Source organism: Cynoglossus semilaevis, unplaced genomic scaffold (assembly GCF_000523025.1).
Source record: "Cynoglossus semilaevis isolate Cse_v1.0 unplaced genomic scaffold, Cse_v1.0 scaffold356, whole genome shotgun sequence".
Lineage (NCBI taxonomy): Eukaryota > Metazoa > Chordata > Actinopteri > Pleuronectiformes > Cynoglossidae > Cynoglossus > Cynoglossus semilaevis.
In genome coordinates, this window is record NW_007585142.1 from 11,208 (window position 1) to 28,709 (window position 17,502).

Genomic DNA, 17,502 nt, shown 5'->3' on the forward strand with positions numbered 1-17,502 from the left:
ATTTTGCAATTGTGTACAAAATTAGGATAATCACTAAGATACCTGCAGATCATCACAATTTTAAATTGACTTACGTATGTGAGATTTTATTTAGTATATTTTATTTGGAAAGGTGACATCCACTATAATCACACTTGTTTGATCTGAGAATACTGTCACCTTCAGGGACAATATTCTCAACTCTTAGGATTTCAAAATGATAAATATATTCTATCTAATCTAAAAATAGATTTAAATTTGCCTTAAGATGATCTATTGGTTTTTTTTTTCAGCTATTGTATTCTAATGTGGCAGTATAATGTGTATATATTTAAGTATAATCAAACACACACTGTATGTTCTTTTTATATATCATTGGGTTTTTTTGCATTATTTTAAGTATGTGCAGTTCATGCATGGCTGGTCTTTTTCTTTAAGCAGCTCATACTGGAGATCGTTTGCCTTCATCCCTTGGCTGTTACACCAACCATCTCAATGTCCTCCATTACCATGTCCATGAATCTTCTCTGGGGTCTTTCTCCTTTTCGTACCTGCAGCAGTGTCTGATAACACTTCTACGGCCATTGTCAGTAAAATGTGATTTTTAAAAAATATATAATTTTCCTTTTTGCTTGAGTGGGGTCTTCAAATGACTGCGACTGGCTTTCCTCTTCTCTCTGACAATGATGGTATCTCAAGGCATAGAGAGGTGAAACCCAGAATGACTTTGATGGACGTTTCTTTGTGCAGCCTTTCAGCTGTTTGGTCAAACTTGTCAGCCGTCGCCACTCACTTCTCGCTTGGTCCAGAAGACGGAAGGAGGGGGCAGTGAAGTCCTGCGCGTGCGCAGAAAGTTGTTTTTCCATACAGCCGAGTCGCTTAAAATGAGGAGAGCAGCTCCTCTCTCTTGTCTTTGACCATCAAGAGAGGCGGGTGACAACAGCAGCTAGTGCTGTTACTCAGCCTTCACATACACATCTCAATGAACTGCTCACAAAGAAGCCACTGATCGTGCCTACTGTTTTGTGCAGGGCAGAGATACAAATCGGTGTATCTTCAACCTGCATCCCCTTTTTTTAAAAACTTCATGAGATTATTTTTTCATAGACTCTTTTTGTAACTTCCTGGCGTAGCTTGTCTCTTTTTCCACCATGGTGCTAGGAAAAGTAAAGGGTTTCACTGTAAGCTTCGACTGTCAAAATGACAGCAACGTCCCCGTCTTCTCCAGCGGGGACTGTGTCTCAGGTAGAGCGATCATCGAAGTGACGGGAGAGATCCGAGTCAAGTCTCTCAAAATCCACGCAAAGGGGTTCGCAAAAGTTCGCTGGACTGAGTCGAGAAACGCTGGTTCCAACACTGCCTACACACAAAATTATACAGAAGAAGTGGAATATCTAAATCACAAATACATCTTAATTGGACACGAAAGAGGTGAATATGTTTTTTAAGTTTATTTGAAAATGTTAGCTGTTTAGTTAAAAGTGGACTAGGAATGCTCTTTGTGCTGACTAAGGTTTGCATGTGGAAGGATGCTGTTGGTTTTTTCATCACATCTCAAACAAGTAAAATAATTTTCCGTTTATATGTAGCATTTAGTCGACTTTGCTTAGGTTGACGTAACTGTTGGGATATGGTGGTTGCAAACATCTACGTCGTCACTTGTTTGTGTCCAGGTGACAGAATGAATGACAGCACATCCGTGTTTCCCTCAGTATTTCTACTTGAATAAAACCCTCACTCTAAATTTCATTTTCGCAAAACAATTAGGGATACAGTAACAACAGACTTCGTTGTGCCTTTTGTCTCACATTTTTCATGCAGACCCATGTTTTATTAAGCGTTTCTTTGTGGCTTTTTTTCCTGAAGTTTCCACCCTCTTTGTTTAAAGCGGTTCAATCCTGTTCAGAAAACTGGACTGGAGAGGGTGTGTTTGCCTTTAAACCCCGCCCTGTTCCACGTGATTGGCTGATGTGCTCATGTGTGGCCAATGACATCATCTTTCTGCAGAGAGACAGACAGATTCTGCAACTTTTTTATTCAGCCTGCAAAATTACACTATTCTATACAACCATTCAGCGCTGTTAAATGCATTTAAAACATATTTTCCAGTCTGAATTAGTGATGTGCCGTTCGCGAGTGATTCCTTCAATATGAACGAATCTTTCATATGACTCGTGACTCCCGAGTCATATGAAGGAAAAGTTAATATTGAACGAATCACTCACGAATCACTCTCTGCGAATGAATCACTCACTCGTTACTCCCACGAGTAATGAGTGAGTGATTCATTCTTAGCGTCGGTCCCTGAGGTCCTCGTTCTTTTGTCACGTGACACCCGACAATTATTTATTCATGAAATCATAATAAGTGGTTTGAAGCTCTGGTAGATGTATATGGTGTTATTGTGTAAAATGTGTTTGTAAATAAATATTTTCGAAAATTATATTAAATGTAGTGGAGAACCGCAGCCTTCTTTACAATGCCCACAAAAGGGCTACAGCGCCACCTGCTGTAAAATGAATTAAATGATTCGTTCATTTTACTGTTTGAGAGTCAAAGATCTGAATCAGTAAAAAGAGTGGGTCTTCCCAACACTATGTACACCTAATGTTCATGTTCATTTGTTTTGTCAGATAGTGTTATCTAATATGGGTCCACTGCCCTGTAATGACTGCAGCTAAGGACTAGATACATGTAAATTCAGGTTTAGAGTGGTTTAGATGCAAGAAACAAGTGCATATGAATTTCCTATGTTGGCTTTGAGTAGTGAATAAAGCAATACAGATTAAATAAACATGAATATAGGATATAGGAATACGCTTAAAATGGAAACATGTATTTTGTTATAATATGGTATTGAAATAAAAGAAAAAACATGCACACCACAGTGTCCATTAGTTTAGCGTTTGTTTGCAATGCTGTTATAGTTAAGAATAATTTATGCTGTTTTAAATATTTAGCAATTCATGTGAAAGTGTAGAAAACTTGAAGTGTAAAAATCTGCTGTTGTATGTATACATGATGTATATCATCGATTGACAATGTGGAGTGGTTTCAATTTAGAACAGACTAGTAAAAATGGCAACGTATTTTGCGCCAGCTGAAGCTGCACTCTGGCTCTGTAGTAGTGACTGAGGTGAATGCGTAATGAGAGTAGAGCAGCTCAGGGAAGCTGCTCACACCGGTTTAGGCCGGTCTCCTCCTGCTGGAGTCTGCCGTTTGACTGACAGCTCTGTACTTGTTTACCACACTGCTGCTGCTGTAGCTGCTGTTGAAGGGGAGGGAGTGCTGAGCTGGCAACAAGACTATCCACCCTGCTCTTCACTGAGCTCCTATAATGTTGTTATAATTGAAACAAAAAGACACTTTAAATCAATTATACAAGCGATGACATGCGACATTGTCTTTCCAATTTTGCGAGTAAATGTGCCTATTCTATTAAGTAAAGTAAAAAAGAGGTTGACTAAGGGTTTCTTTGAATGACACAAGAATGGCATTTTTTAAATATGTACGTTTTTTGTAATCCACAATAACTTAGACTACCACGACTGTAATTTGGTCTTATTTAGTTTGTTGATGTTATAGTTATCATGATGGTCATGGCTTTTGTTTATTGTGGTGCTGTGCTTTGTTTTCAGTTAGTTTTCTTCCTCTCTTTTTACTCTAGTTTAGCAAGTTAGCACCTACTTATGGGTTGGCACGTCTGTTTCAATACAGTATATCTTAAAAGACAGCTATTCAGGTAGTAAAACCCCTCTATTCTCTTTCTTTCCTCCCCCACCCTGTAATTTTGTATGACTTTCAGATGCCTTGGTAGAGCTTTTTACACAGGTATGGTATACAGCTGTCCTCCTTCTTTTTCAGACGATGACAACTCAGAGGAAGGACTCACCACTATCCATTCAGGAAGACATGAGTATGGATTCAGCCTCGAGCTTCCACAGACGTAAGTTTCTCAACGTGACACATTATATGCAAGTTAAACACATCACTTCAATGTAGCTGTTACAACATTTTTGCACCTAATTTAACTTTCCTCTTCTGCCCCCTCGTTGTTTCTTATCTACTGTAGACCTCTGGCTACCTCTTTCGAAGGGAAGCATGGCAACGTGCGCTACTGGGTAAAGGCAGAACTTCACAGACCTTGGCTTCTGCCGATGAAGACCAAGAAGGAATTTACAGTCTTTGAGCACATTGACATCAACACTCCACTATTGCTGGTGAGTTCTTTTGAGGTTTGTCTTGCCATGAAGGCATTGTATGAAGACTTTAAAGATTTTATAGACTGAAGCAATGGAGAAAAGACTTGTCAGCAGTTTACCCCTCAGACCTAATGTGGCCAATGAATGGCAAGGGCAGCTCTCCTCAAATTATTATTTATGTTTTAGCCCTTAACCATTATCCTTCAACTACCTGGTAAATCTTTATTATACTTTTTTTTTTTTTGCGAATTAAAAGCATCTGTCTTTTACTTCTTCAGTCACCACAGGCCGGCACAAAGGACAAGACACTTTGCTGTTGGTTCTGCACCTCAGGTCCTATTTCCCTAAGTGCCAAAATTGAAAGGAAGGGATACACCCCAGGTGAGGATAAGCTAATGATTCGACAATTTTCTGCTCATCATCTGACAACTAAATAAAGGACTATTGCCTTCAGATTATGCTTTGATTTGTAATTACACGCTAAGATAATGCTGATTACAGGTATTTGCAAATATTCATAGTCTCTTTTTTAAATCTCTGGTATGCCATATTTAACTCCGTAGGAGAGTCAATCCAGATCTTTGCTGAGATTGAGAACTGCTCATCCCGCATAGTGGTGCCAAAGGCAGCCATCTACCAGACTCAGACTTTCTATGCCAAAGGAAAGATAAAGGAGGTCAAGCACCTGGTGGCTAACCTGCGGGGAGAGTCTTTGTCCTCAGGCAAAACAGATACTTGGAATGGCAAGATGCTGAAGATCCCACCTGTGTCCCCATCCATCCTGGACTGCAGCATCATCAGAGTGGAGTATTCACTCATGGTTAGTACAGCTTCCATGTTTTCGGGCTGCTTATACTTTCTATTTAGCCTTTAGCTACTGCATCTTAAGCTACAAAGAAAGAAAAGAAATTCCCAGAGGTGATTATCATTCGTTTTAGTTAAATTTTGTTATCAACTGTGACTCACTCCATCATTAGTACAGTACAATGCCCCTGCTCCTGGAGACTCAGCTAGCTGTGCCAAGTTTCAGCCTTATAGGTTGCGCCATGTGCTACTGCCACATGCTGCTAAGAGCATTAGCCTGGAATATTCATGGCATCACCTATCCTGAAGGTGCTTATAACCTCTTTACCTTGTGAACAGACAGTCACCAGACAGGAACTGTTCTTGCATAAGCAACCTACCTGAATACACTGACCCACATACAGAGCTCTACCTCACAACCAGTAGAGCTCTGCTTAGCTTGTCATTGTCATACAAAGGGATAAAAATGCTCAGCAATAAATTAAAGCTAACAAATTCTTCAAATGTGACTAACACCTTACATGATTTTGCTTTTGTGTTTTTTGTAGGTATATGTGGATATACCTGGGGCTATCAATCTGTCTTTGACCCTGCCTCTGGTCATTGGAACCATTCCTCTCCACTCCTTTGGTTCCCGTACTTCCAGTGTCAGCAGCCAGTGCAGCATGAGCTGGCTGGCCATGGGTCTGCCAGAGAGACCAGAAGGTAGATTAAATATTAAATGTATATATTTTATTTTAAATATACTGCTCACACTTTACTTGCTTTTTGTGCAGCTCCTCCAAGCTATGCAGAAATTGTGACAGAAGAGCAGCGGCAGAGCAGCCTTGATGTCCCCGCCGCCCGTGAGGAGCTGGACGGACCTCTCTTCGCCTATATTCATGAATTCCGTTTCCAGCCACCTCCCCTGTACTCTGAGGTAACCATCAGATATCGCAGAGCAAATATTTTATGGACCTTCTTGTTACTTGTTAAAGCATACTGTCCCTTTGCTCACAATAAACACTTTGTTCTGCTTTTTTTTTCCACCATAGATTGATCCTCATCCAGATCATGCCAGGCGCACTGAGGAGCGCAGACTCAATGCCTGTCCTTCTCGCTGAAGGGTGTCTTTAAGAATTTCCCTGACCATCGCAGTAACCCATTTCCGGGGCTCAGCTTTGTTTGTACATCTCCAACTACGGCAATGCTGTTGATAGTGGTGAAGTAAACAAAGTCCATGACCAACCAACAGAATCTTGGACAAATAACTACAGTTGAGTTTGGTGGACAGATCTGTTTCTGCCCTCCCTTGGTGGCACAAACAGGAACTATGAGTGTGGAGCTATAGCTTTTTTCCTGTTTTAGGCTGCTGAGGGTATGTGCAGATAAACACATTTAGTCTGTACGAGATGAGGAAAATCACCCAAACGTTGCCAGTTTCGCAGTGATGTAAAGGAAAAGGTCACAGAGGCCCACCCCACCACACTTCTTTCACTCTGTCTTTCTGTCATCCCTGATTCTTCTGCAGTCATGGCACTTATGGACTCACACAAAGGGCTGGATGAATCATGTCCAGGCTGAATCATGGAAATGGAGAGCCAAAAATAACAACGTTCTAACCACCATAGTCTATATTAATGAAAGTTTTTCACAAAGGCAGTGGTGACAAGTGCAAAGACTAGGTCCTCCTGCCTCATTGGGATTTTGTTTTGCACATTCTATTCTTTACTTGACTTGTGTGGCTCTGTTTAATTATATATGTAAAAAAATCACTAGTAGTTTGGTTTTCAGCCTTTGTTACCACCAGATTGAGACAGTGGGCTAACTTTTAGAACTTCACTTAAGTGATAACAGATTTTTTCTTAGAAAAAAAAACTGAAAAGGTCAAGAACAATGCACTGAATTTGTGAGAGTTTTTCTTTCTCCTTATGACATTTCTCAGTGACCCACAACAACTAGACTGGACTTTTACAACAGCTGCAGCACACTGTTTTCATCTGGAAACTTTCTTTGAAGTAATCTTGCCTCCTTAACCTGGATCCAAGAGTGGGTTCCCTCAGTTATTTTTAGTTTAGTTGTTATTGTTCTTGGATTTAGCTCCAATTATAGATTTTTTTTTTCTTTTTTGTGTTGTGGTTGCCCAAGATTTGAACTACTTACTTTTTATACTTAAATAATAGCAGACAAGGTTTGTTTTTACTTTTGTGTAAGTGATAGTGTCACATTATGGAGGGACTCCCCTCATCCTCATGGCCTGCACTCCCTCTACTCCTAATCTCAGGGGAAGCCAATTTTGCATTACTGCCCAAAAAGCACTGTCTCAGGTGGTCGTCTCACATGTCAAACAGTTGGTGAAAAGAGAAAGAAAATGTAATAGGTTTTTCATTTAAGTTGCACTGTTTAAAAAAAACTTTTTTTTTTAACTTACTAAAACTGAGATGAGACGTGGAGATGCAAGGCAGCTTTCTGAGATGATTCACATTCCATTTTGTCCTGCTACACTCGCCCTAGTTTATCCACCCACTAGTAAGACTTTTTTTTTTTTACCAGACCGGTGCAACCAGAATGTTCTGTTTTTTTTTTAAAAAAAGGAGGAAATGATGAAAATGGTGGAATTGCATTGCTTCTGCAAAACAGGAGCAAACCCAGCACATGTAAAAAGCTGGGGACGTTACTAGACTTCTGTTCAGACTGGTCAGAACAAGTAGAAGTAAAAGTAGGTTGAAACGAGTAATACATTGGTTTTCTAACTCGCTCAGCAACAACCAGACCAGCTATAACAGAGGTTTGTCATAGTAAGCAAAAAAGCAGCACTTTTTGATAAAAAAGAAAAAAGAAAAAATAGCATTGTACTGGTGAAGGTCTAAGGTAAAAAACATTTGTAGGACATAAATGCATTAACTTTTTTTTAAGGATTAACCTTTTTTTAAGTTTACATTTAAACCTAGCTGTCACAAGTTTTGTGTGTGTGCATGATCTTACAGAGATCCAGCTGGCAACTACTAAATATTCAGCTTCTGCCAGCAATTGAACTGCAGATAATTAGTGATCTTATCTTATTAGTGGCCTTGACACAGAACAGACCTGATCTTGTCTACGTTAACTCTGACTCTTCACCTTTTTTGCTTGTTCACATGTACATGTTTTACACTTTGAAGTGTTTATCAAAAAAGTACAAAAAGAGAAGAGGTAAATAGTCCTGTCTTTTTCTTTTAAGGTTTCTCAGTTAACTTACTAAGGCTGACGAGGGTCAACATTTGGTTCTTTCCCCACATATTATGGCATTAATACGTGATGAGAAATCTTGAGTTGGTTTTGTTCTACCTGTCCGCCATCAGGCCTGGGGTTGGCAGCTGTTGACCACTGCCCCTCCCCTGCGAGAGTAATTTAAGTAACACAGAACGACAGATAGACTGCTTTTTCCACATCAGTACAAACCTCCTCTGATCCTGCTCAAATCTTTCACATAGATCCATCCATTCCTTTTGATTTCAGCAACAAAAGGTTCATAAACTGTCCTCCAACACTGCTGAATCATGGAGCAGCAGCGCCACATAGTGGCGACTGCAGGGATAACCATAATACAAGAACAATAATATTATTGGCCACAAGAGCCTAGCCTCTCTCTTGCATTGGCCTACAACATTTAAACACACACCTGGGAAGCCGAAAACAACTCCCCCACACAGGTATAAAAGTGCACATCACTGATGATGCATTAGAAGTTATTCTTGAGAAGGTTATTCTTGACTTTGCGTACTGGTAACTGTTGTATGAAAATTTCTTGAATACTTCTCCAGTCGTTTTATTTTGCTCATTGGACCTGTTTTGGCGTATTGTTATTAAACAAATCGACCATCTACCGGCTGTTTTATTCCTTGCCTGAGACTACCTACTACTAATAACATGAAACAATATAGATCCCAATATCTCCTATATAACACTCCTCCCTTCCAGCATTGATATCCCCATTTAAACTAAGGTGGTTTATAACTAGTCCCAACTACACTATCTTAAGATAACATGAACGTTCTCAGTTTTTGAATCTTTCTGGAGGTCTCCAAATCCTGTCTGGGTAACGCTTCACAGATGAAGGGGTGACAGCAGGACTTTGAGCATCAGGTGGGGCTGGTACAGAGCCACCTGCATCATCTTCAGGGTTGACGGTATCCTGTGCTTCGTCACAGAGCTCCAAGCCACCAGGGAAAGATGTAGCATGGGCATCCACGCGTGTTGGCCCAGATGCATCCAACAGTTGATCCACGTGTCTACGCCACACCAGGTTCTGTCCAATGTTCACCTTGTAGGTTAATGGTCCTGTCTGTGAAACGATGATGCCAGGCTGCTACTTTTTTCCTTGGTTGCGGTAGTCCTTGGCTATCACCTGTTGTCCAATATGGAAGGTCTGCAAAGAACGCATATTTGCACGGAAAACAGTGGTGTAGTGATACACAATCTTTATCCATGGCCTTCATTGACTGTTGGCTTGGCCATTGGAAGCTGGATGGTAAGGTACAATGGTGGTGTGCTGCATGCCATTCTTCTTAAAGCGCTGGAACTCTTCAGAAGTGAATGGTGTTCCGTTATCACTCACAATCTGATGTGGAAGACCTGTTTGTGAGAACAAAGCCAGTAACAGTTCAACTGTTTTTGCAGAGGTTGCGGTCTTTGTGCAGAAAACTTCAGGCTACTTTGATTGTGCATCAACCACGACCAGGTACATGCGGTCAAGGAAAGGTCCAGCATAGTCAATGTGCACACGTTGCCAAGGCTTTGTAGGCCATTCCCACATATGCAGTGGGACCGTTGGTGGGGACTTTTGGTTCTGTTGCATGTCTTGGCCACGTCTTTGAGCTGTTCATCGATCCCAGGCCACCATACAAAGCTTCGTGCAAGGCATTTCATTTTCACCACGCCTAAGTGTCCCTCATGTAGCTCAGTCAGAACTCTGGGACGCAGCTTCTGCGGTATGATTACCCTCGCCCCCCACAAGATGCAAACTTGATGCACTGTGAGCTGCTCACGGCGACTGAAATAGCCTGGTAAGGATGAGTCACCCTGGCTTGGCCAGCCATTCAGAGTCAAATCGTAGACTCTGGACAAGGTAGGGTCGCGGCCTGTCTTCCGTGCATCTCCTCACTTCTGACTGGTAGAGGATCCACTTGTGCCATATGCAACATATCCACTGCTTCCTTTGTGTTTACTGGCAGTGCAGTTTGTAGTAGCAAGCGGGACAGCCCGTCAGCGTTCCCATGATTTCCATCTCTCCCTGTTCTCTGTATCTTCTACTCTGACTCCAACTATCTGCATGTCCTCCTTCACTGCATCCACATATCTCGTCTTTGGCCTTCCTCTTTTTCTCCTACCTGGTAGCTCCATCTCTAACATTCTAGCTGGATTAAAGATGGACATCAGAGGCTTATGATCTGTCAGGAAAGCGTTTGCCATACAAATACTGAATGAACTTTTTCCCTCCCCAGACCAGACTAAGAGCTTCTCTGTCAATTTGCGCATAGTTGCGCTCAGCTGCATTTAGAGATCGTGAAGCAAATGCTATTGGTTGCTCTGTTCCATCAGTAAACAGGTGTGATAACACGGCTCCAATTCCGTAAGGGGAAGCGTCACACACGAGCTTGAGAGGCACTTGTGGATCATAGTGTGTCAACATGTTGTCTGACGTCACTAACTCTTTTGCCTGTTTGAAGGCCTTTTTGCAGTCCTGGGACCAGTGCCATTTATTGCCATGTTGGAGTAAGCAATTCAATGGGTGTAGCACTGAGGACAGGTTGGGTAGGAATTTTCGGTAATAATTTACCAGGCCCAAGAAAGATCTCAGTTGAGAGACATTTTGTGGCGGTAGGGCCTTTAAAACAGCATCAATTTTGTCTTTGCATTTATGTAGCCCATTTTTGTCAATTCTATGGACACAGTATTCAATTTCATCCTGGAAGAATTCACATTTTCCTTTGTTGGCACGTAATCCAAATTCATTCAATCTTTTGAGAACTTTTTCCAGGTTTTCAAGATGTGTGTCATCATTAGCTCCTGTAATTACAATGTCATCCAAATAGCATTGTGTGTTCGGTATACCTTGTAGGACTTGCTCTATTGCCTTCTGCCAGATTGCTGGTGCTGAAGCGATGCCGAAGACCAGGCGGTTGAACTGATAGAGACCCTTGGAGGTGTTTATAGTCAGGTACTTTCTAGAAGACTCCTCCATCTCCATCTGCAAGTACCCCTGCGCAAGATCAATCTTGGAAAACCGCTTACCTTGGCCCAGCGCTGCAAAAATGTCATCAATACGCGGTAAGGGGTACTGTTCAGCCTTCAGGACCGGATTGATGGTTACCTTAAAATCTCTACAGATGCGTACTGAGCCATTTCCCTTAACAACTGGAACTATTGGTGTTGCCCATTCAGATCAGTCCACTTTGGAAAATGAAGGCATTCTATCCAGTCTTTGAAGTTAATTTTCCACTTTTGGGCAGAGGGCGTATGGAACTGGGCGTGAATGTCATCAATACGCGGTAAGGGGTACTGTTCAGCCTTCAGGACCGGATTGATGGTTACCTTAAAATCTCTACAGATGCGTACTGAGCCATTTCCCTTAACAACTGGAACTATTGGTGTTGCCCATTCAGATCAGTCCACTTTGGAAAATGAAGGCATTCTATCCAGTCTTTGAAGTTAATTTTCCACTTTTGGGCAGAGGGCGTATGGAACTGGGCGTGCCTTGTGAAACTTGGGTACGGCATCATCATCTAACAAAATCTGTACTTTCAGGTGCTTTAACGTGCCAATGCCATCTTGAAAAACTGCTGCGTTTGTAAGGATTTTGTTCAGTTTTTCAGTTGTAAAGCTGTTGCACTGCTTTTTAGTCACTGTTGCCTGCATTTCTTTGATTGACTGCCAATCCAGTTGTATTTCACGAAGCCATTCACGTCCAAACAGGGGTGCACCTCCTCTCTCAACAACATACAGGGACAGTACACGCTGTTGATCACCATAGTGGACTTTCACTGAGATCACTCCCATTGAGACTATACGCTCCCCGGTGTACGTTTTTAGCATTACGTCAGTACACTGCAATTGCAGATGTAAGACGTATGTCTGGTAATCTTTCTTGGAGATGACTGACAAGGCAGATCCAGTATCCAATTCCATAGTCAGTGTCTCTCCTTCCACTTTGGGTGAAACCCACTGTTGATCACCATAGTAGACTTTCACTGAGATCACTCCCATTGGGGCTATACACTCCCCAGTGTACGTTTTTAGCATTACATCAGTAGACTGCAATTGCAGATGTGAGAAGTATGTCTGGTAATCTTTCTTGGAGATGACTGACAAGGCAGATCCAGTATCCAATTCCATAGTCAGTGTCTCTCCTTCCACTTTGGGTGAAACCCATATGATTCCCCTGTTGGGTCTTTTCAACGAACATACATCAAAGCAAGCTAGGTCTTGTGTACTGTCTGTGTCAGAGCAAGAGCAAGTTTCAATGTCATGCATGTCTTTTTGTTTATCCTTACGTTTGTGGAACGTTTTCTCTTTCACTTTTGTTTTGCACATTTTCTGTATGTGACCTATTTTCTGGCATTGTCTGCACTCGTTATCTTTAAACCAACATTCAGCTGGAGTGTGGGACTTCTTTCCACACCGATAGCATGAAACATTTTTATGTTGTCTTTTGTCTATTTTGTGTACATTGCATTTTTGCGCCATCTGCTGTTGAAGTTCGACAGAACCTTTGGCAGCAGCTTCCATTGAAGTGGCGATTTCAATTGCACGTTTGTACGTCAGCTCTCGTTCTGTTAACAGTCGTTTTTGTATGTTTTCATTGTGCAGCCCGCATACGAATCTATCCCGTAGTGAATCTAACAAATTTCTTCCAAAATCAGAATGCTCAGATAATCTTCTCAGCCACGAATTCAGCAACTGACTCCGTTTTTAACTGGTTTCTTTTATGAAATCTGAAACGTTCAGCAATGACGAGAGGCTTCGGATTCAAATGAAGTTCTAAAACTTTAACAATGTCTCTGTATGGCTTATCAACGGGTTTGTCTGGCGTCAAGAGGCTGCGTAGCAAGCTAAATGTCTTAGCTCCCATTACGGTAAGCAGTACAGCTACCTTTTTCTCTTCTGGAATATCATTTGCAACACAGTATTGATCCAACCTTTCGATGTACGTCGTCCAATCCTCCGATGCACTATCAAAATTGTCCGTTTTTCCAATTATCCCTGCCATGGTACACGTACTTCCCGCGATGTTGGCTCGTGTTTTACTTCCGCCTTTCCGGAGTTTCGTTCCTCTCCCCGTCGAGGTTTTTCACTTCCTTCGCGAGTAAAAATTAAGCTCCGCTTGGTTCTGGATCCTCGTCGCCAATTGTTGTGTATGTTGTCACAATACACACACATTCAACCTTAGATGTGCCACAATGATGCACAGACACAGTTGATCCTTTATTTTATGAGCTCGTAGCTCACTTTACTGAAGAACTTATTAAAAACCGTTACATTACAATGCGTATGCGTTCATTACCTGTAACATAATCAATATCAATGCACAATAACATGAAACAATATAGATCCTGTTGTGGTAAGGTTTTACCACCCCGGATTCGTTGATCAAGAACTTTCACAAAGTATAAAGAAAAGACAAAAGTCGTTGCTCGAGTTCGCCTGTGCACAGGGAGGGTCCAGCGGAGAGTCAGGGGGTTGACTGCTGAATCCTGCTCTCTCCACCAACTCAGGCTTGTTTTATTGACACACACATCCAGGTGGTACATCTCAAGCGATACAGACTTCATTTGTTCTACACACAGACATACATTCTTTTTGGCAACTGCATCTACACCGTTAGTTTCTCATCCTGTTCTTATCGTGCCCAGGTGCTGTTGTTGGGACCTTGTGTTCTAACTATGAATCCAGCCATTGTCAAATTGTATTCTAAAAGTTTCTGTTTCCCATCACACCAAGTACTCCTCTTTTCACAACAAACCTTGGTTTTATCTCAACCTCGCAGCTCCTTCTCTACATCTGCATGTTTTCAGTTCTAGCTTTAAGCAGCATTTTATGTTCAAGCTGGTTATATGTTTTAGCACATCTCTTATGATCTTTTTAAAACATGATTATATATGTTGCATACTTCTATAAACTATGAACACATGAATATATTTTATCCACAATCCCTCTTATATAACAGAAATATAACAAGAATCTTTCACCTGTAACTTCAAAAATACTCATGTGTTGAATTTCTAGGAGACTAATTGATCTTGACAATGATTGACAGCTGTGAGCTACGCTGCTACAGCTAATACAACCAAAATGCCATATGTGTCAGCAAACAACTGTGTTTTTTCTATTTGGAAGTGTCTCAGACCATCTGTGGGCCAAATTCATTTTGAAAGCATTTTGAGTTGGATACAAAATATAAAATAATGGAATAATTTAAATGTCAGGAGTAACTTTTACAGTTGTTTGATTTAAAGTAATCATAAAGCATTTAGACCAGTACATTTATGTTACCTAATACATTTTATTACAAATTAAAGATGCATAAACTAATTCTGACTAAATCTTACCATGATCTTAGCTGAAGTATATATTTTTTATTACTTATGGTTCTCTCCCTATGGTTAAATTAAATATGACCTATTTTTAATGGCCAAGAGTCTCCTCTGTAGGCAGTTCATCAATGCTGATTGTAGTGTATTGAGCTGCCCACTATGTCAGCATGCTTTACGAAGTACTGATTGATTTGGGCCAACACAACTGAAGTACATGGATAAATATAGCTCAACTAATTCAATTAAGCCGGATGTGAATGGATATGTTGTACCCAGTGCCTCACAGGTCAGGCAGGAAATGCATGACATCTGTACAGAGTTTGAAAGTTGCTGCTGTTGCATAACCACAGTCAACAGTTGCCTGACTTTCGCTGAGTCTTGTGTGATGCATTGACCTGTAGTGACAGCAGGGACCTTCAAAGGAACAAAGCCTTGGACTAAAATGGACAAGTTGATTCTGGATCGCGAACATCTCTGGGATTTTAACTGGAGAACCAACAGTAGTGATGACTCAGCAGTCCTGTCAGCTTTGACCAAGCACTTCAGTTTGCTTTTGTCCCCTTTTCCTCCTCCCATACCCTCACCGTGGCCCCCTTTGACTTTTGTGGGCACAGGGCCTTTGTGGGAGTCTGACCCCTGTCGCTTGAAAGAAAAGAGCGGGAGGGTGATTATGAACGAAGAACATAAATGTTAGCGTAAAAGTGAGGGTAAACGTGTGTGCAGTGGGAGCGTTGATTAGCAAGCGCTGACTCTGGACAGGCCTCAGCTGTTTCCTCTCACCAGATAATCCTGCTGCCCAGAAGCTGCTATGATCCAGAGGTTCCCATGAGCTCATTATAGGGATGGGTGATTTGGGCTGAGGCCCCCCGTTCACCTGCCAGATCATCACTGTGACATAATGGAGATGTGCACATGAGTGCACGCACCCAACGCCGGAGCAGGGAGTTCAGCATCTTTGTGTTGACACCATCCATCCATCCATCCATCCATTTTCATCCGCTTATCCGCTTAACCGTACCCACTCCCCTAAACCTTCCTGCGGGTGGTGAGTCCACTGGAAGGTACTAACCGCCCTAATCGGGATTCGATTTTGCCCAGGAGGTGAACCCTGGGGTTCCACACCAATGACAGAGACATTGCCTCTGGGCCAAAGCACCACTTTGTGTCGACACATTCCTGGAAAACAGTAGAAAAATGGTGAAATTACACTGATGCACAGATAAAAAACATGAAAATACACAAACAATGTTTTCAAAACTCTATGTCTTGTACTACATGCTACACCTGTAAAAATATGAATAACATCTATGAGTCATAATTATTCTTATATTCATAATTACACATATATTCACAGTGCAACTTAACAGAACTGTCAGTTCCTAGAGAAGTAAATGGTTATTGCTACCTTAATTGCAGAAGTTGTTGAATTTTTTCAGCAGTAAAGTACTTATTTTTAAATTTACTGTATGTACTGTGAGGCTAATTCTCAGTTAATTTGAAACATCAGGGTCATCATATTTCCAGATCTTTTTCTGTATAATATAAGGTATTTTTATTGTTATTATTAATATTAATTATTGTTAAAATAGCACATATTTACAGATATAATACTAAAATAGTACATTAGTACTGTATTGGGAAACTGTGGTGTAAAGTTGAGGTTTTCTGCTAAAAAAATATATATATTACAATGTGAGGAGCATGTATATTATTCTCATTGACCTCAATCGAAATATAGAGAGTAGCTGTGTTTTTTTAGGAAATGGACAAATAAAATACATTATAACATTTCCATGACAGTGTACCCTTGAAAAATATATTAAACTTTTTATGGCTTTGTAACTTGAACTTTTGCTTTGAAACAATAGTGAGAGAGAGAGAGACCGCGGGAACAGGAGATTCAAAGTTATGATGTAACAGTTCAGTTTATTTTTACTCATAAGTAGCTTTGAAATTTGATGATGTCCAGTCCTCAAACAGTTTTTGTGACACATTATTGTTTCTTCAATGTCACATTCTTTGTTTCAGTTGCAGCTATTGTTTTTAAAGTATTACATTTCAAGTTTATTTTTAATGTGCTAATAGTAAAAAGTAAACTCCATTTTAGTACTCTGGATGTATTTTTTTTTTAGCTGTAATGGTGGTTGACTTGTCTTCGTTGCTTGGCAGCTGGTTTATTCCACTTCGAACCACTTCTACATAAAGTGGCTGACAGCAGAGTCTGTTATTTTTCATCATTGAAAGCCAGGCTGTTTTTTGACCTTGCCAGGAACAAACTGTTTAGTTTTGCTGAACACCTTGGACAGCTGCAGGGGGAGAATACCTTGCTGGGACACAAAGCAGAACCTCTGCCATTTCTTGTTCAGCACAGAATACATATACAGTAAATATACGGGGTTGGACAATGAAACTGAAACGCCTGGTGACCAAAGGTTTGGCTATAGTAGCCCGGCCATGTATATTGATCCTGTTGAGCTCTCGACGGACAGTTTTGGTGGAAACAGTTGAGGTGCACATTTAATTCTGCAGTGAGTTGGGCAGCTGTGGTTTTATGTTTTTTGGATACAATCCAGGTTAGCACCCGGACATCCCTTTCAGACAGCTTCCTCTTGCGTCCACAGTTACTCCTGTTGGATGTGGTTTGTCCTTCCTAGTGGTATGCTAACATTACCCTGGATACTGTGGCTTTTGATATATCACAAAGACTTGCTGTCTTGGTCACAGATGCGACAGCTGTGACAATTTGTCCTCTTTTGAACTCTGATATGTCACCCATAATATTGTGTGCATTGCAATATTTTGAGCAAAAATGTGCTATTACTCTGCTAATTGAACCTTCACACTCTGCTCTTACTGGTGCAATATGCAATCAATGAAGATTGGCCACCAGGCTGGTCAAATTTAGCCATGAAACCTCCAACACTAAAATCGCCAGTGTTTCAGTTTCAACCCCATATATATATATA

General features: G+C 41.0%; 2 protein-coding genes and 1 long non-coding RNA gene across 4 annotated transcripts in view; 1 reads left to right on the forward strand and 2 right to left on the reverse strand.

Moving 5' to 3' along the window:
- Positions 1 to 310: 310 nt before the first annotated feature.
- LOC103398890 (arrestin domain-containing protein 3-like) lies at positions 311 to 7,758 on the forward strand. Of its 2 annotated transcripts, none has more exons than XM_008337644.3 (8): positions 311 to 1,410; positions 3,844 to 3,925; positions 4,052 to 4,199; positions 4,460 to 4,562; positions 4,745 to 5,001; positions 5,534 to 5,690; positions 5,762 to 5,904; positions 6,020 to 7,758. In XM_008337644.3, exons 1-8 carry the CDS (start codon positions 1,131 to 1,133, stop codon positions 6,086 to 6,088), a joined length of 1,239 nt encoding a protein of 412 aa, XP_008335866.1. In that variant the 5' UTR covers positions 311 to 1,130; the 3' UTR covers positions 6,089 to 7,758. The 2 variants fall into 2 exon arrangements, with proteins under 2 accessions (XP_008335866.1, XP_024909632.1); XM_025053864.1 differs by having other exon boundaries at positions 1,275 to 1,410; positions 3,785 to 3,925.
- Positions 7,759 to 9,438: 1,680 nt separating this feature from the next.
- Positions 9,439 to 10,230, reverse strand: LOC112486581 (uncharacterized protein K02A2.6-like). The gene is given in 3 exon segments (XM_025053863.1): positions 9,439 to 9,788; positions 9,791 to 10,084; positions 10,176 to 10,230. Coding segments are annotated over 3 exon segments (699 nt in total).
- Positions 10,231 to 14,053: 3,823 nt separating this feature from the next.
- LOC112486582 (uncharacterized) overlaps positions 14,054 to 17,502 on the reverse strand; it is a 23,882-nt gene continuing 20,433 nt past the window's right edge. Inside the window, exon 3 of the long non-coding RNA XR_003049087.1 lies at positions 14,054 to 15,712. This is a non-coding gene — a long non-coding RNA (uncharacterized LOC112486582). The remainder of the gene's footprint in view (positions 15,713 to 17,502) is intronic.